Source organism: Condylura cristata, unplaced genomic scaffold, assembly GCF_000260355.1.
Source record: "Condylura cristata isolate star-nosed mole 26May11 unplaced genomic scaffold, ConCri1.0 scaffold00002, whole genome shotgun sequence".
Classification (NCBI taxonomy): domain Eukaryota; kingdom Metazoa; phylum Chordata; class Mammalia; order Eulipotyphla; family Talpidae; genus Condylura; species Condylura cristata.
The window spans coordinates 25,975,397-25,995,581 of record NW_004567103.1 but is presented as its reverse complement, the minus strand read 5'-3'; the positions used below and the strand labels follow the sequence as shown (position 1 = coordinate 25,995,581).

At 41.1% G+C, this 20,185-nt stretch overlaps 1 protein-coding gene across 7 annotated transcripts in view; it reads left to right on the top strand.

Annotated features, from left to right (window-relative positions):
- Nucleotides 1–20,185, top strand: part of SPATS2L (spermatogenesis associated, serine-rich 2-like) — a 157,457-nt gene that overhangs the window by 1,989 nt on the left and 135,283 nt on the right. For 5 of the 7 annotated variants that reach the window (XM_012727732.1, XM_012727727.1, XM_012727752.1 and 2 more), the window contains exon 2: nucleotides 19,904–19,953. The exons of the other annotated variants lie outside the window; for them this stretch is intronic. In XM_012727732.1, coding sequence (XP_012583186.1) covers nucleotides 19,946–19,953 — 8 coding nt within the window. In that variant the 5' untranslated portion in view covers nucleotides 19,904–19,945. The remainder of the gene's footprint in view (nucleotides 1–19,903; nucleotides 19,954–20,185) is intronic. 7 annotated transcript variants of the gene reach the window in all.

Below are 20,185 nucleotides of genomic sequence, written 5' to 3'. Positions count from 1 at the left end.
CAATTCCCAACAGTTCTGGCTTTGGTAGGTGTCAAGGTTTTGGATATCTGACACTAAAGGTTCTTTATATATACATAATGTACAGCATTTTTCTTTGAGTATATTACAGAGTCAGTGTAAAAGCTTTGAAGTTCAAACACAGCCGCTTTCTTTGCATAAAATGTTAATTTGCAATGTTTCTCATGTGTTTATTTAAATATTTAAAAATGTTATATCAAAACTTTTACCAGTTCCCTCACAAGATAATAAAAAAAACCTTAAGTTTAAATTTATAGACCCTATGCAGAGGTGGAGATTTTTGCGTTAGTATTTGAAAGAGTGAGGGTTTGTGATCCTTATGCTATCTATCCCTTTAGTTTGTCTTAAAGGGATACTCATTGCCACTCTGAGTGATTGTATTTTCCAGCGATTAAGCAGATGTGCAGTACGGCTGGGCAAAGAAGGGACAGGAAGTCTGAAATCGCTTCTTTCTGATAAAGTAAAAAAGAATATTCAAGTAACAAACTAATTATTTTGAAAGGTTCTCTGAAAATAAAGACTAAAGTCACAGACGTATAAAATTGTGTCAGTTAACCAGAAAGTGGCGGATTGTGTGGATGGGGACAGTTTTATTCAGTAATGAAGTGTTTAAAATATCTGTGTGTGATAGTTGCTGGGTCTTTAACTGGGAAAAAATTAACCTTGGGGATGATTATCTATTTGGACAAGGCAAATACTGCTGCAGTTTCTAATTAGAGTTTTGGATTATACTCAAGCTTTGTTTAAACCTATTTTTTGAAGCAGCAGAACAAAAAATATGTCAGGTTCTATATCTGTGTGGCTTTAAACACACACACACACACATTAGATTAACTCCAAAGGATAATTTGCATTAAAAAAATACAACTGCTTGAATGCAGAGAATATTTTAGAGGATAGTGAACACTCAACATCTGGGAAAGGAATGTATTAATTAGCAACATTCTTTCTTTAATCCCTGCTTCTGAAAATATTAAGTGATTTTCTAGGAACCAACTTAGTTTAATGTTATGATTTTGACAGGAAAAGTTTTGTATTCATTTTGTTTCAGGGAGCCCTGATTGAAAGTTTTCAATTGATCATTTCTGTGCTCATGCTAATTTTCAAGTGGCCATTGTAGAGATGGGTACCTGTGGGTTTGTGAAGTTCCTGGCCACCTCAGGAGAAAATGCACATGCCACACACCATTACTGTCTTTGAGGTTCTGCCGGGAAAGCAGCTTATAGATCTACTTAAACATGCACATCGAAATATTGTCCACCAAAAATGAAGCTTCAGAAAGGTCTCATTTTAGGTTCTGAGTTTTATCAGCTTCTCAGTCTTATCCTAGAATTGTGCTGCTGTCAGTAGCCATGACTGTTCATTTGTGACTTTTATGTTGAAAGTGCCTAGGTGGTCTTTGTGCTGTTACCTTTACACAGGTTTAACCAGCATCTTCTGAAAAAGAGCCAAAGACAGCAACTTTTGGTTATAGTTTTGATAAAATGAAAGAAGTTGCGCTTACTTGTGGAAAGCTCTAAGCTGCCACCACCTGTCTGTCCATATGGTTAGAGTAGAGTGGGTTTTGTCTGCATTAGATAGATACTGCTTACTCACGGCTCATACTCCTCTCCAGTCCTCTTCTGGAGACATTTGACTGGTTTTGACTGTGATAACTGAGTTAAAATTATAACTTCTGTACATAGAACAGTAGCTTTTACAAGTATGACACAGGACTTAGAGCAGCTATAATAATATGGACAGACTTAAGTGATGGATTTTATTTATTGATCTCTGAATGATTGTGCATAATTCAGCTAATGCTTTCCATCACTGGTCTGCTTTAGAATGTAATCACACAATTAGAACATGAATTTCATGATACAAACAGTTAAAAATACAGTAAACGTAATTATAGACGAAAAACAAATCTTTTTTCTTTCCTTTTTTGAAGTAGTCTGCAATGAAGGTGTTATTTCCTTGACACATCAAAATGGCTATTTGGAGTTGTGATGCTTGTTATGTAAATAGACCATATGTTGAATTTCTGTAGTTTATTCCTTCCTTCAGTTTTATAATGGATAGGATCCCCCAAATACTGCAGCCAAGAAAAGTAGTCTGTGAAGATGTACTTCTCCCTATGTATATCATGTCCATTGTTTTTGTTAATAGCTAGTATTTTTATTTTGAATAAAATATTCTGTAATGTGAGGCTGTTATCTGTTTTTTACATCACACTAGTCTTTGTCTCTGGTGCTGACACAAACTCCTTTTCCATGTATGCCCCTGTTTAATAGACTTTTCATGGCCGGTATCCTACTGTCAGACTAAATGCTACATGCTTCATAACAAGCTTTTCATATTCTCTGCCTTTCACAGTGAAGCATCTTCCCTTGTGATGGTACTCAACATCAACATCCTTTCATCTCCCAGACTTGGGACCTAGGAACCACGTTTGATTCTTTCTCTTTCATTACTTCAGTAAAATTGCCCCCAAGTCCTAGTAAGCTTCCTTCATCACAGTTGCTCTAACCAGGTCCCCACTTTTCCTTGTCACTGCTCCTGCCCTCAACTAGCCTGGGTGCTCAAGCCACCTCTGTGTTCTAGACCCATCAGTCTCCTACTTCCTGGTTTCTTTCTTTGAGTGTTCTCCATTCCGCATTCTTCTATCACATCAGCCTTCCCCAAACTCTTCTTTGGACTTCTCTGCAAGGATTATCTCACAGGAAGGGTGTGTTGAAGTCGGGCTTATCTGGTGCTAAGTAATGCTCTTTGTTTGGGTTCTTGCCTGTCCTCCCATCTCATTACCCCTGTCAAGGACCTAGGGTATAAAGTCCAATCTCTCATCCTGGTTTTAATATACTTCATAGTCTTGCCCAAGTTGAACTTACTAGCTTTATTTTCTACTTCTTTCAACATGAACCTTCTGTTCCTGCCAATTAGATGTCACTGTCTTAAAATGACTGTATACTGTTTTGTCCAGGTTCTGCCTTTTAGAATGCTTTTTCCCTTTTTTCTTGATCTCTACCCATCATCTCCAAGCTGACCTGCCCTATCATGATTCTCTCATTGGTTTCTTCCTCTTCTGCTCTGTTGTTAGCATCCTTCCCCTAGACTGTCAGATACTAGATCAAACTATTGTGTGCTTACCTCTTGCTTTCTCAACTGGCCTGCAAGTTCCTTGAGGGAATCAGTGTACCCTGTATGCTATCTTTGCATCTTCTACAGACGCTTGGGTTTGGCAGGCCCTTGGCAAATAGACCTGTAGAATCATTAAACTAGAAGTGTGAGGGGTTTTTGGTATTGTTTTGTTTTAATGATGGGCCTGGACAGTGGAGGTGTCCAGCTCCCCACTGGGTCACCAGAGCCTAGCCCGCAACTTGACACCTGTGACCTCAGTAAATATTTGGAACAAAGAAATTAACATTGACTTTGGATAAAAGAAGCAGGCATTTGAAGGAGGCATCTGTCAAGGAGGGTTTTTTCCCCCATTTTTCTTCAGTGGTTCTAATCACCCTCCCCATTCATCTGCTGTGAGGATTCTGAGGCCTTGGCATTTTCCAGAGTTGAGATAATGATGGAGGCTGGCAGTAGTGATTTGGAACCAAGGAGACTGTCGTTATTTTAAGGTAGAGTGATGAGTCCCAATGGTGAGTAAAAATAAAAGCATTCAGGCTTTATGCCAGTATTTTCAACATAAAACAATTAGGCTAGAGTTATGAGTTACCTAAAAGTTCCGCTACTCAGCCTTCAAATCCCAGATTGTATTGCAGGGCTGCCCAACCATTTCATTTAAAAGCTTCCTTGTTAAGTTAAAGAAAAAAATCTGGGAATGAACAGTGAGGTGGGCAGGAGATTGCTATAACCCATCATAATTGTGCTCAGTACAAAATGTAATTCTTTAAACTTTTGGTAAGACTCACTTTGTATAAGGGACTGTTTCTCCTGAGATTACAGTCTAGTAGGAGAAATAATAGAGGCATCCGAGACAAAGGTCCAAGGCAGCTCAGAAGGGGAACTTTTCTTCTGCTTGGGCGTGACACTGTTTGAGATGAATATTGAGAAGGTGTCAATAACGCTTCAATAGCTGTGGTTGGAAATACAGAGTTGGGGAATAGTGGTGAGGTGTGTGTGTGTGTTGTGGGGGGGTATCGAGGGTTTGTTAGCCCTAACATCAGTGCTCTGTTACCAACGCCACAGCTCCTACCCTGAATCTGCACTGGGGCCCTCCTGGGCATTGCTGGTCTACAGTGCTCAATAATGAAACTTAAAGGGCATACAGACACCTGCAATAATTACGTTTGGTGCCAAGTGCTGAACTGACCGTGACAGAGAGTGTAAAATAAATCTTGTAAGCAATATACCCAGTGTGTTTCTGGGTAGCATCCAACTTGCTTAGAATGCCTGGAAAGGCCTCCTGCGTTAAGGAAACATTGCTGATGGTTGAAACTGTCACAGAAATATAATTAGAAAGAGGGCTGCCCTCAGATTGTGGGCCCAAGTAGCCAGCCATCTGTGGGACCATGCCCAGCGCAGCTAGCAGAACTCAATAAATGAGTCAATACACTGTTACTATAGAACCCTAGTTCTGATTCTGAAGCACTAGGCGCCCTCCGCACCCCAACCAGCCTTCTGTAAAACTGGGACCATTTCATTTCAGAGAGACAGAATTGGCATCAGGGAAAGGATAGAGGTGGTCCTTTCATGGCTGGTGCTGTTTCATGAGGTGGTAAGCCCCCCACCATGAAGTTCATAGTCTTCTTAGCCCCATTTTGCTGGAGAGCAAACTGAAAGCCTAGAAAGATTGGTTGGCACATATGTTGGAGAGCAAATGGCAAACCCAGGCAGTTTGAGTGCAGAGACTGAATTTGTACTTTGGTAAAGGACAAATGCAAACTTCAGGTGGCTGTTAAGGTCTTTAAGGACCCTCCCTCACATTAGGATTGATTTGTTAATTTTTTTTAAGGGCCCAAGATAACACTTGTAAAACTCCCACTAAAGTAGCAGCAGCACATAATTCCTTGAAATTCAGAATGAAGGGAATACAGTCATCAGCAGCATCACTGGCCATCTTGAATTAAATCTCAAAGCCATCTTGTAAGGTACAGGCTAAGTACCCTAGAACAGGGGACTCCAAAGTCTAGGGGATCACATAACTTGAGTCATTCTTCAGAACTGGTAAGTGGCTGTGAATCTATTCTGATTCCTTAAGTCCCGGCTTTCTTCTTACATCACCCTGTGAGATACTGAAAGTGTTTACCTATCAGTTCAGCATAGTCACCCCCTTATCAGAGAAGCCACTAGCTATAAGCCGGGTTTCTCTCCAGGAGATACATATCCCCAAGTAATGTTTAGGTGAAATCCAAAGACTGAAAGGCATGGTCATATATGGAGGCTGCAGATCTGGCATCCCACAAAGCTAGTGACTCCTTTCCATGTTCAGCATTTCTCTGGTTCTGCACATGACACATAGTGCTGTTAAAGGAAAAGATCCTTCACATTAGTCGTTGTATACATTAGTTGTTGTAAATAAGAAAAATTAGTTTTGCAGTTAAGCAATTTTCTGTCTTCTAAATGGCAGGATCGTCTTCCCTGCTCCTTCCCTCTCCTCTCTTACAGTCTGAAACTAATCTTTCTGGATGGCCTCCAAGCCTACCTCCTGAGGGAGCTTGTTCCCCTTTCTTCTTTGAGGTCTTGACCAACCCCCTTTATAAGTGCACACACATGCATAAGTCTAATCTTTTATAAAAACAGAAGATAAGACAAAATTCCCTGGGCCCTTTGCCTCAGTCTGGCTATGTGCCAGCTATGTGCCAAATCCTAGAAGGCAGCTCCTTGGCGCGAGGGCCCCCTCAGCGCTGTGCCTCCCCACCCCTCTGTAGTCTGTCCCGCAGATCACCAGGTCCATGGTCTAGGAGTCTCTTCTGATTCTTCATATGTGTGGCATTTGCTGTTAGTACCCTCTCTCAGCTCCTGGAGACTTTGCCCACCTGTTTTCCGATTCACCCCTTTATGATTTTTTCTCCCGTTCAATTGCTGCTCTCTACAGTCATCTTCACGGGGCCCTTCCTGCTCCCCCTACCTCAGCACCCTGTACAATCCACCCTTCAATCCTCTGTTCACTCTTCAAACTTGCTTTGGTCCCAGATAATTTCTTCTGCGGCCACCTAGATGCCCTGGATTCAGCAACTTGAGCCTTGAACTTGTCACTTGTATCTGCTCCAGGTGTCTTAAGGTCCACTTCTGCAATAAGCACATTCCTCTGTGTTCTCTACCTTTAGTTAGGAAAGCCGCTTCACCAAGTTTAAATCTTGAAGTTCTAGAGTCCCTTCTCTTCTCCACCCCTATGTTTCGTGATCACTGAGCTCTGTAGAAAATATGTCTCTTGAATCTGGCCTTTCCATACTGCCTCGGTTGACTCGGGCCCTCACCAATTCTCTGGAGGATTATTGCAGCAGCCTCATAACTGCCCTGTCTTCCTTCTGCCTGGCCTGCCTCCAGCCGTTCCCTACACCGCTGCCTTTCTAAAGGCAAATTTGATCACGACTCTCTGCTGCTTGATAGCCTTCATCAGAGTCACTGCTTCTCCAGGATAAAAATCTAAGCTTGCTAACATGTCACAAAAGCTCCTTTGTGGCCTGGGCTCTCCCTTTGGGTGAAATTCAAAGTCTCCTCTAGTGATTCTGGTCCCCACCGTCTACCCTTGCCCAGAGTATCTCTACCAAAGGAAATGAGCTGTTAGGAAGAAAAAAAGGAAAGAGATGAGAGGAGGGAGAAACAGGAAAGAGATTATAGAACTATGCTGTCCAGTGCTGTAGCCAGTAATTGCACTGAGCCTAGGCTATTGAGCACTTGCCACGTGGCTGGTCCAAATTGAGATGTGCTACAAAAATAGAATGCATGAGTGGTCCGATGGTTTTATATGAAAATAGGAATGTAAACTAGCTCATTAATAGATTTGAATACCGATTGCATGTTGAAACAGTAATATCTTGATAAAGCGAATTAATTTCACGTGTTTTTATTTTTCTCTTTTTAACATGGCTGCTAGAACATTTTAAATTGCCTATGTAGCTCACATCTTGGTTGTGTTGGACAGCATTGTTATAGAATGTCTCCTCATTCCCAGGAGATGAATCCTTTATGGGTGACATCCATGAGCTTTTTTGAATGATTAAGTCAGCTCTGCAGGAATAGAAAAGAAGCAATTGCTCAGTTTCTTAAATCCAGGGGTATAAAGTGCTTTAGATAAGATTGAGAGTTAGAGAGACAGCTTGTGAAAAGTACAGCCAGGAGGCATCCATACAATGTGCACAGCACAGAAAGCACCATTGAAGCACTCGTGTCTCCCCAGACTACCCCCGTCACTGTCAGGAGTGGAAGGAGGTGGACTGGTGTGGTACAGGGAGGGTCTGACACACAGCTGGAGGGGGAGCTGGAGGCACCTGCCTGGGAAGCCTCGGACTGGTGAGGCACCAGGCACCCTGAGAACCACACCCAGGCCCATGAGATCCCGCGGGGGCTGAGCCCAGCTGCCACTGCCCATCCCTAGGGTCCTGAGCAAGTAGAATCAGTCAATGGAGCTTTAAGAATATGTGCATGGTCTAGTCTCTGTGCACTGCACAGAATACATGGCAGGTAATCAGTTATGCCTTGAGATATATTGCAGGTTACGTGGCCTAAAAGGCTTTGAGGAAAGGGTATATGGACGGTCAGAAAGCCCTAGAAGCTCTGAATTGTATCATAAGAGACATGCAAAGCTTTATGTTTTCCTACTGAAAAAAGCTAGCCTCTAGAGGAAATCAAGCTTACCTGCTGGAACAACCTAGAGGCGAGGGAGGGAACCTTGACAATCTAGAGAAAAACCCAGTACGTGCAGATTCTGTAGTCTTATAGCAGCAAAACTCGGGGCCTTCTTTCCTGGCAGTTTGCATGCTGAGTTCAGTTGAGCCCTTGGGTTCTGATAAAAATCCCCCCCCCCCCTGCAGTCATTTATATTTGCTTTACACATTAGGTATTTGCATATGAGTCTGTTAAGGGGGAAGGTTCTTGTGCTAAAAATCAGCATTTCAAAGTCATACCCAGAAAATGGGGTGAGAGGAGTGGTCACCACCTGCGGTGATTGTTTCTCCACCCTTTGTACCATCAGGGATGGGTGTGGGCCCTTTCTGAGGGTACAGTTCCCTTGTGACGGTGACTGAGTGAGTGGCCATCAAATGAACTGCTCCCCTTGCCTTCCCCTTCCCCACAAAGCCGCAACAGCTTCATCCTTGGGTAGCCAAGTCTCCACTTGGTGCTGCCCTAGGTTCTACTGTGTCCCCCACATTCCCAGGCCCCTGCTTTGAGTTCCTGTGTGGGAATCCCAGATTGCCCTGAGTGAGGGTCCATCACAGGTCTCAAACCTTGTTGGGACAGTAGACCTGCCTCTTGGCCACGTCTTAGAGTTAGTCCTTGCTGGTCCCTTCTAGGCTTCTTCAGTATCACCTGCCAGTACTGAGCAGGAAACTCAGTTAATTTAATAGGCGTGTATGGAATTGAGCCACTTACCTGGGTACAGCTGTTCGCCGTTTCAGACCTTAGGTGCCTGACACTCTTTCACTGGTCTCTGGGTCCCCCCTTTGTACCATGTGTGATTTGGTGGGAGGAGGAGATGGCAAGTACAGAACTGATTTCCTAAGTCATGAGGCATCCCATTCTTGGTCTTTCACGTGGACGAGAAAGATGGCTGCCTTTGTAGTATGATTTCAGAGTCCACACTATTCATGGGATGCTTCAAGTATCAACAGTTTCTCCTTCCTGCTCTCCATTGTGTGAAAGCCCACATTATAAGAGCCTTATTCTCTTTTCTAAGACCATATGGTGTGGAAGAAACAGAGGACCAGCTGTGGTGCTTGGAAAACTTAGTTTTGACTTATGTTGTTGACTGATTAATGAACTTGAGTAAATTACAGAATATTCCTGGACCAGTTTTCTTATATATGAAGTGAAATTAATACCTACTTGTTTCATTGTGATTTTGTTATGATGAAATAAGAAATAAAGTGTTTAACCCCAGGGCCTAAAATACAAATGCCATAGAAGTAGTAACTTAAATTTATTAGAAATGTCTCCTAAGATTGAATGATTTTATAGACCCTTCCTTGAGGAAGAAGTCAAGGTCAAGGGGCCCAGATTAGATTTCACCCAGCCAGGGATGAAAAAGGACCAGGAGGAAGTAGCCCTCACATTTTACTGAAGGCCAGACCCTGCTTAATGGTTTGCATTCATGAAAATACTCAGCTGGGATTATGAGCAAGTACAGCATGAAGCCATGAAAAAAAGGCATGTTTACATCCTCTGCCAGGCGAATAGAAGAATAAACAAAGCAAGTTTTTGCATCTCCAAATGTCAGGTGCACTGCCATCAAAATACTTTTATTTCTATTCTTTGTTGATAAGTTACAAATAAAGGAACCACTAAAATACTCTGTAAAGGAAAATTCATAAACAAATTAGACTCCAGAGACAGATTTCACACTTACTTTGTTGAAGCCATTCTGTCCTGAACTGTGGGTGATGGGAAGCTATTTTGTTGCAGCCTTTGTTGCTTACAAGAAGAGGGGAGACTTCAGTGTACTAGGAAAGAATGGTTTTGATTGGAAGCAATATTGTTCCCAGTGTGGGCTGACTTTCATATATTATAGTGATTGCTAATACATAACCAAGAAAACCCATTTATTGAAGTGCCATAAACTGCAGTGAGATAGTGTGATCTGACATATTGCCACTTCTGATCGACGAGCGTTTATTATAGGGATGTGGTCTATCCTATAATTTTTAGAAAGTGGAAGATGTTATGCTGGCTACTGTGACTGCTAATGTCCTGATCTAGAAGGTCTTTGTCCTTCTCCATTTATTTCCCCAGTGAAATCTAAATGGTTGACTGGATTCAGTATATGCGTGGAGCTGCTAGAGACTTCTGGACTCTTTATGCAATTGATCTCCCCTTTACAAAATCATCCCCTTATGTTAATATTAACATTGTGAACACTCAAGGAGAAAATGTAAATATACTGCCTCAAAAATTAAAAATAAAAGCATTAAAAATGTTATTTAGTGCTGGCTGTGGCATTGAATATATAAACTCATTTATTGTTCTTGTAGTCCCAGAGCAAGAACTGCTTCAGCTGCAATGGATGGTATCAACTAAGGTTGCCATGACAACATTAATTTATAATTTCCAAACTTTGGTAGAATTTCACCTTCTGAACTCCCTGGATTGCATTTAAATTTATAATTATTTCTCTTTTATTAAAGCGTAGCATATTTAGATATTGCTTACATAGATGCACTAGGTATGTCTCCATGAAAGTTACTGACATGAAATGAGAAGCCCAGAATGTGGGCATTGGAAAGGGGTAGCGGTTACTGTCAACTAACATCCCCCCAAATGCAGGAATCGTTTCCACAGTCTCTCAGCCAGCTGGCTACCTTCTGAACCCCTGCTAGGAATGAGGGGTGAGTTTATGGTGCTGAGCATCATCTGCGTCGCTCCTAGATCTTATGCCCCTTTAGATCAGGGCCTTGTCTTATTTCTAGTTGAACCCAGAACTCATTCTCATTGTTTCGACTACTGCAGGTCTCCTCATGGGGTTCTTCCCATGTGACATCCTAGCCGTTACTGCTCCACTGGGCCCTACCATTCTGCTGGGGCCATTTTAAGGGCAGCATCTTGAACTCCCCATCCTACTCCTGAGTCTCTGAGCAGTTTTCTGCTACTATTAATTTTCTTGTTCGGGGCACCCAGACTAGGTTTTACTTATCTTTGTTAAACTTTGCATAACTATTTTCCCTCTCAATCAAGGCATTTTGAAATGTAGTTTTTAAAGTTCAGACTGCTTGTGGTACTACGATCAATTATTTATCAATTGCCCATTTAACAATGGGACTTTCTGTGTTGTTGATAAAATGTCAGTTGAGACGGATCAAAGATCAAACCCTGTGATTTTCTACAAGAGAATTCTTGACATCCATATTTAAAAAAAAAAAAAAAACACATTAAACTAGTTGATGCTCTCTTACTTGTGTTTACATTCTTGTGCCCAGACTAAGAGGATACAGCCAGAAAAGATTATTCAAATGCCTTAGTAATGCTCTTGTGCTTGACCCACTTACTGCCAGTCATATAGCTTCTGTTATGAAGTGGAACTAGATTAACCTGACTAGCTTTTAGATACCATCACTTTGTCTTTGGAAAAATTGACTAAAATGTATACCTAAATAAGCACATTTTTAAATTATTTTGAAAGACAATCATCATTTTATAAAATGGTTGTATTTTTCAGTTGTAATTGCAACTCACATGAACTTGTTTAGTTCAGAGGAATTGCTTTTTAGGACATGATTCAGTTCCCTTTATGAAATCCTTGCTCTGGGCCAAGGGGGAGAGGGGAGAGTGACAGGAAATCACTCTTAGATGTCACTCCAGCACATCATTACATTCACAGCTCCTGGGGCCGACAGTAATCAGGCTGAGGCATGTCCAAATAGTGTGTGGTGTTCACGTAAATGGCACATGACAGTATCACTAATATGTCCATGACAGAGAATGTGCTGATGGCCTCATGTCACTAATGGAGGTGTTTGCTCTAAGTGGGAGATGCTGTGTTTTTTGAAAAGAGTATTCTCCCCCCACACAAACTCTACTCTGACTTTTTATATTAATATGAAATATCTATCAAATACATATATGGCGCTTTCTGTATTATAATTTGTTGTATTCATGGACAGTGTGGTTTTTTACATGCTCTTTATCTGGGACTAGATGAAAAGAAAAAAATAGTAAAAGGACTCAGATCTATAAGTCAGGAAATAAACTATCACTTTATAAAAAATACTAGTATGTGTGGTATACTTTGTTTTACAAATACTCTCACACATTTTCTTTTTTGAAGATTTTTTTTTTCTCATGTAAAAATAGTCCATACTCATTGCACTGGGATAGATGTCGAAATAGATAAAAGATAATTAAAAATCAGCTAATATTTCACCACCCAGAGAGCGTGACTGTTAGCATCTGCTGGGTTCCTTGTACGTGTGTGTGTTGAGTGTGTTCAAACCAGCATTGTGGTGCACCTAGGGACTTTGCCCTAGAAAGCCAGTGTGACATAGTAAAGTGGACCTTGGAATCAGGCCCTTCCACATAACTGTCCTGGTCATGTTATTTATCAGTTGCTTAAGCTGCCCAGACTTTAGTGTCTACTTTCATAATACAGGGATGGGATGATAATAGTATGCATCTAGTAGGTCTATTTTACGAGTCAATAGGATAATGCTTGTGGGACATGTAGCAAGGTTCACTGTAAATGCTCAGTGAGCTATTGTTATAATAAAGATTTTCTTTTCTGCTTCCTTCCCTTCAAAATCTAGGGTAACAATTCCCCTCATCGTAAAATAGTATTTGAAAAACATTAAAATGGCTGCATACATTTCAGTACATAAATATACCTTAATGTAAGCATTTCCTTCAGCTTAGACCATTCTTAATTTTTCGCTGTCATAAAAAGCTCTGCAGTTAATATCTTTTACATTATTTTTTTGTGCACAACAGATTCAAAATGAGTTACTAATGACAGAGAGAAGTGAGAATGAGCTAGCCATTCGTTAGTTCTACTAATGTGTCAGGTTACATGCTGGGTTTTATTTTAAACAGCAAAATTCTTATTTAACTTTTGCACAACATCTTTGAGGTAAATCTGTTATCCTCACTTTTCAGGTGAAAAAGCTCTGAGGGGAGATAAGTAATTTCCCAAGGTCACAGAGATAGTGGGGGTAGAGATGGTATTTGAAGCCAGCTGTATGATTTCAAAGCTTAAGCTTTTCCATTCTGGCATGCAGTTCATGCCTATCTTTTTGAGGCTGGTAGAATGAATAGTTACCATTGTGCTTTTTACAAAATGTCAGTTAGTGCCACGTAAAAGATAGGACACTTGGCTGGAACTTTCGGCTTACCCAGCATAGTACCTCTTGTGTGCGTATGTTCTTATATGTCTTGGAATCAAGTGTCATTAAAAGAAGGTGTTAGCTGAAGGAAGTAAAACATTGATACGAGTCTTTGATGAAAGAAAACCTCAGGGAAGAGAACATTTCATCAGCAATACAAGAGTCTTCTTTGTTTTAGTTGTATGGACTAGACCAGAGTTATTTAACTATGAGTCAAGTATTTCACAAAAATCAATATAGAAATTAAACAATAATAACAGCCAAAGGAAATCAGTGCTGCCAAAAGGAACTGTAAGTTTCATTACTTGTATTTTAGGGGTTGAAAGGAAAAAAAAATTTAGCCTTATCTATAAGATGATACATCAGCAGAGGGCTGGCATAATTGATGTAGGTCTAAGTAAAGATATAAGGAAGGCGTAAGGTGTAAATGGGGTAAGCCCCCAAAGAATTTGGTGAACTGACAGGTTGTCTTTAAAAAGTCAGCCATTTGGAACATTTATCTTGGCAGCTCTCAAATCTGACGTACAGTGTGTAGTTTGGCAGTCAATTTTGTAGGAAAAATGCATAATTAATATGAAGCTCAAGGTATAGGCCTATTGCCAGTCAGTACCAAAGACACAATTTCTTAGAACAAAAGAATAATTGATGTCGTCTTTTTTTTTTTTTTTTAAAGATTTATTTATTTGTACATACAGAACTGGGGTACAGGCCAGAAGCTCAGGGGCGGCGAGAGGCTTCACCAGAGACAGAGTGGGGAACAGAACAGGCAGATCGACGAAGTACACTGCTGAGGGGAGCAGCGGGCGGGTCAGGAGAGGTCTGCCACGCCATGTGGTCACCTCCAGGGCAGGCGGGAATCGAACTCATGCGGAAGCGGTTTTAGATTCTCAGTGCTGTGCTTTAACCCGCTGCGCCACCAGGGAGGGCCTGATGTCGTCTTTTAATAGGATAATCCTGATTTGTCATTTTGTAGATTTTGGTTCGTAGTGAAAGAAGCAAATAAAACAATCTGCCCCCTCCCCCCAAAAAAACCCTAGTGGTATTATCTCATATTTAAGAGGTACTTTGTTTCAGAATTTTTAACCAACAATTGTCCATTCAACAAAGCTATCTTTGGATTTTGAGTTCTTGAATTTTTATATTCCTTGATCTTACAGTCTTGCTTTAGACTTCTTCCAGTTTTCTTCCTGTCATTGTCGTCTTTGCAAGGGAGAAATAGCATCATAATTGCAGAGATTTTGGGTGTTGGTAGAACAAGACCCCTGACATGGCCTATTGAGAGCATGTCCCTCAGGCTGGTGTTGCAGGAGGAGGCCCAGCAAGTGACATTCGGACCCTGTGTTCAGCTGCTACGAGCCTGGCACCTGAACAGAGAACTGGATTCCAGATATGACTCTGTTCCTAACCCGGGGTAAAGCACGCTGCTGTTTCTGAGCCCCACTGTCACCCGGAGCAATGACTACTGCATAGTCAGAGGTCATTTGGAGCAAACTACTTGGTTAACTCAAAAGTGCTTTTTATGATTCATGTCTAAACTATGAATGAATAGCCATAAGTCATTCCTTTCAGGGAAGAGCTAGTTGACCATTCAAAACATTTTCAAGTGAATAAGAGGAGTATTTGTAACTCTCTCTCTCTCTCTCTCTCTATATATATATACACACACACATACATATATATATTGACATATATTTACAAGTATATGTAAATATATTTACATATACAAATATATATATAGATGCACCATTCCTGGGGCAACCTTCCTCACCAGTCTCCACTGTATGTATCCTTTATCTAGCAATAGTGGGACAGGCCTTTTCCTGCCCTGGAACCCCCTGATGTCTAGCTTGGAGTCTCTCAAAGTTGGACTCAGACTCCTCTGATGAGGGAAGCGGGCCCTTGGCATTATTAGGAGGCTCCTTTGAACACCATAAAGACTTTCATAAAAACAGGCATTTAGAGCTATGATGCTAGGCCAAGATAAAAGCAATACTTGTATCTTTGATGCATTATTTTAGCTTTCAATAAAAATGGCTCAAAGAAAAAGACTACCAGGTAGAAAAACATATTCCAACAAGGTTGCATTATACACACTTATAGGAAATTCTTTGATGGTTAAAGGAATCAGGGTGCTGGAGGGGAGGAGGAAAGAGAACAAGGAAGTTGGGGGTTTTGACACTGGCTAATATCTGTGCATGCTCTCCCCAAGTGTTTCTGGGCCCTCCACCCTGGTTATGTCGATAAGGGCTCTCAAAGGGTTTCCTAGTCTGACTGCATGACAGTTGCCCCAGCTCTGGGACCACACTCATTCCCTTCCGTTGGGGCCTTGGGGCTAAGCTGGCTTTTTCTGCCTCCCAGATAGGCATGATGGGCCTGCCTCACAGTCCTTCAGGAGGACAGGATTTGGTCCTCAGTTCTCCTAACCTGGACTGTTAGGATCCTTACAAAGGTGTTTCAGGCAAGAAACAACTGAAAGGTCTCTGTGGCATCCCCACAGGTGGGGGTGGTCAGCCATTTGCTGGACATTTTGGACAAACCTCCATGAGCACTTAGGAAGTCTGTAGTGGAAGGTCCAAAGATCCCCAGGCTCCTTGATTGTGCTTCCTGTCTATGGCTACATCTGCTTGCTGTACTCATTTTCAGTCAATTTCTAAATTTATCCTTCCACACAGGAAATAATTCTGAATTTTACCCATTTGCCTTGGTATGGCATGACATTTCATTCAGCTCATTTCCTCATCAGCTGTTTCTCTAAACATCTGCTCTGTACTAGGCACTGCGAGGGGAACAAAGAGTAATCAGAGCTGACAAAGGTGGAACATTATATACCTTTGCCAGAAAGCAAAATATATGCCTTCAGAATTGAGAGAAGGAGGGAGGCTAAATTTGTAATGATTTTTTTTTTTTTTGCTGTAGTCTCTAAAATAAATTGTACAACATAAAAATCTGTACCAATAATCATTTATGTAGCAAATCCCCTTATAATGAAAATTCCTGTTTTCTTGGCTTGGGCAAGCATCATTAAAACACAATTTCAATACAGCAGAAGATTTTGGACACTTCTTGAAGTGCACTGAAATGGGATTTGACCTATATATCAAGCTTTTCATGGTTTTGATATTTTTCATTTCCACGTGTCAACAAATACCTGACTTGATATTAAAGCCAGTTAAATCAATATTTCTTCCTGTAGTCAAACCACAGCAACATATATCCACAGGCAGCATTTCCCCCATAGCAGTATTTTGTTGACTACATATCTTTCATCATAAACCTAACTGATGGAACTACCGTCACATGAATAAGATGGAAATATCAACATACTAACATAATAAGAAAAAAGTCAGAGAAACTATCATCTTTTCCTTCACCCCTCATTTTTAAAATTTTTATTTAATAATAGTTTATTTTTACATCATTTTGTGCCTTTTTCCATCTCAGCTGTAATCGCTGTGGGCTTCCCACCACCATATCAACCGTGCGCTATCACCATAGGCCAGTGCACTTCCCTCCCCTCACCATTGTTGATCCCATTACCCACTCCACTCCCGTAAAATGTCTCTGGTATATAGTTGTGCGTTATTATTATTATTATTTTCTCCCCTGGTCCTTTAAATTCCTGCTATGAGTGAAACCATCCAGTATTTTTCCTTTTCTTTCTGGCTTATTTCACTAAACATGATCTTTTCCAGCTCCATCCATGTTGCTGCAAAAAGCATGCATTTATTTTATTTTTTGGTTGCTGAATAATATTCCATTGTGTATTTGTACCACATCTTTTTAATCCAGTTGTCCACTTTTGGGCATTTGGGTGGTTTCCATGTCTTTCTAATTGTAAGTAAAGCAGCAGTAAACATGGGGCCTTCACCCCTCATTTAAGCAATTCCATAATCTATTTTGCTCGCTTTAATCACCAGCGGTGACAGTGTGGGAAAGATGTTGAAGAGGGTAGTTGTGGTTTCTTTCTCCATAGTTAAAGCATCTCCAGTGGGTCTATTTTTACCCTTCTAACTTCTTTCCCAGCCAGAGCATTAGTGAGCACAGAAGTTTTAGATTTCTGAAAGTTACCTGTTGAAAACTCAGGAGTTGTAGACAAATGGCTTGAAGCTTCAATTTGTGAACGCCAACAGATGTATTTACTTATATCAGAACAACCTAACTTGTCTTCCCAGTGTACAATAAATAGAAGAGTGTGATTGTCATGTATTGGGCTCCTATTCTCTGCTAAGCACCTGTAGTATCTCACCTGTAATCGGTAAAATAATGTTTCAAGGCATGTGTTTCTTCCATTTTATGTGTAGCTTGGGCTAAGTAACTTTCTAGGTGGTAACCTAGAAAAGGTACAAACTAGGATTTGAACCCAAATTAAATTAATTCCAAAGCCTTTCACTTCTTACATTAGGTTACTTTCCATAATATATCATGAGGTTGAAAGAGCAGGGGTTTGTTTTTTAATTGTTAGAGTTAGCACACATTTATTGTAGGAAGCCTAGAAAGCAGAGAAAGTTCTAAAAACGAAGGAGAAAAAAATCACCCATAATTCTTCACTCCAGAAAAATTTCATTAGAAAAATCATTAGAAAAATTTTAATTTTTTTTTCCAGGCTTAAGAAAACTGCAATTTACATATCCAAGAGAGTATCGTTCTGACTCTTGTCATCTTCAGAGAAATCAAATTCTTTATAGACTCCCGGTCAAACACAGGTTTCTCTGGTGGAGACATAGCAAAGACTCTATAGATTGCCTCAATATCAAAATAGCACATTTTTATATGTGCTACCACTTTGTGCCATCTAAAATTCTATGTTGCATATATTTAACTCTGTCCTGAGTTAGTCTCACGACCCTCTCTCAGGGCCATACCATTTTACGCTGGCTTCTGTTCTAGTAGAAAATGGAATTCATCTGAATGTTACTTCTCCCATGTCAAAGGTGATGGCTATTTGGGGGTGGATTTTAAAGTCTTTACTAAAATTTAAATTTATTGATGTTTAGTATCTCATTTGCCCTCTCATGTTATTACATTGTCAACAAAACAGTGTTTATACTCATAAAGAAAATCTGAGAATTGCTTCTGTCCAAAGATTGAAAAGCCTATTTTTTGGAGGGGTGTTGAATCTTTTTAACTTTTTAAATATATTTATTACATCATTCTTCATTTTTGTACAATATATGATTTCCCCGTGAAATTCCCACCACCAAACAGGAAAACATTTTAAAATCAGTTTCTTTGTAATGGAAGTATTGTACTCACTGCATTCTTCCCCGCTAAGTTTTTGTGAAGGCATACATGTAGGTGTGATTATCTGATTTTTAAATAAAGTTACTAGCATTTGTGTCCAAGGGAATGTTTCTTGAAGAAGCAAGCACATGGCACTAATACACACTAATACACACATTCTTCAAAGAGAAGATCGCTGTCCAAGTGGCCACTGGTATATTTCATCACAGCCGAGAAAGTCAAGTCATCAGGTGCCAACTGAGTCTTCATCTCTTTGTCTACTGCATATAACACTACACTTTCAGAAAACAAACCTCACCCTCAACACACTGCTCGCTGTCGCTGCTTTCTGTCCTATTTTTCACAGATAGTCTTATCTGCCTTATCATCATTTTAGTACGGCCCTATCTCCCCCAGACGTCAGAGCACCTTGGATTGGTGCAAAACTCTTTGGGGCCACACCACAGGGTTTCAAATGAGGCCAACTGGGTGAGTGTGCTGGTGTGTCTGTGCCTGTGTGTGTGTGCACACTGCACTCTTCTCGTCTGCCAGTCGCCTAGATTTTGTAAGATGAGACTTCTTGCTCATGGAGCCACTTATAAAGCGCAGGTTGAATTTTGTGTTGGTATACTAGGCATCGTCCGCAGCGTCTGAAAACATTGTGTTCAGTCAAAGTGTGTCAGATTAGTGAAGGGTTTTAAGTTATTCTCTGAAAATGGGCTGTTGGGAGAAAAGTTAGTCTGGTCGAAAGTCAGAATAAAATAGTAGATAAGAACCTCAGGGCTTAAGAGCCTTTAGGTCAGCCTTATGTACAGGTGAAGCCCCCGGAGCCACTGACCCAGAGGAATCACCCAGAGAGCTGTCGGCATGGCAGAGACAGCGTCCAGTGTCCTGAGTCCCGATGGCCCCTCCCGGTGCCCCTCTGTGTTCCTGGTTGTTTCGTGGAGGTTTTTCTGCTCTGTAGGTTCAGGGACAAGAACATTTGAAGCCCCACACTGCTGAACAGAGCATGGGATATGTGGGGGCTCCCAAGAAACACTTGAAGTGGTTGTTGATGTAGTGAATAATAGGTTGGTTGACTTAAGGCCCAGGCACCCATCTCTCTGCCTAAGTGGTTACTAGCTGGATGGTGAGTTCCCTGATGGCGTGTGGATATTTATAGGCTATCTCGTGGACAGGAGAATATTATAACATCAATGTTAAACATTTGTTTGTAATATATTAGGCAGGATACCATTGTGGCTTAGAGCCTAGGCTCTGGGGTCGTCTTAGAATCTCAGCAACCTCACTTACCCATCTGTTTTCATGGACAAGTAATAAGACCTTCTGGTGTTTCATTTCTTCATCTGCAAAATGTCAATGGTAAATAATGCTTATTGCTGAGTACTGAATAATTAGCTTGTTTAAAGCCCCAGAATAATTCAGGATAGTTTCTAAGCAAGCAAAAAATGTTAGGTATGTTGTTATTAAAGTATGCTGAATTCATTATATATTATCCATTCTTCTCAATAACTCTATGAGGATGGTGTTGCTATTCGCCCTAATTTTATACTAAGTAAACTGACTTCAGAGCGGTCGCCCCACCTACACAGTGATTAAGTCACGGGAAAGCCCCGGTCTGTATCTCCCTGACTCCAGACCCCATGCTTGGATGTGGGCGTGATGAAGTGTGAGATCTGACCTCCCACATTTCCTTTTTTTCCTAGAGCACTCAGGAACCCACACTGCTTGCAGGAATATCTCTGTGGATGCCCAGGTAAGCCGAGATGGCCCTCCCCTTCTCCACAGCCTCCTCCTGCCCACATGACCAGCTGTCCCTGTACCTGCAGCTGGGTCCCGGTAACCTTGTCACAGCCCTTGCCAGCCTCTCCCGTCTCCCCAGCAGAGCTCGTGTTGATGTTGTATAAGCCCAGGTCATCTGATGGTGCGGAGCAGGGAGAGCTGTGGCCGGTCTCCTCCCCCTCTCCACCACTCCACTGCCATTTCTT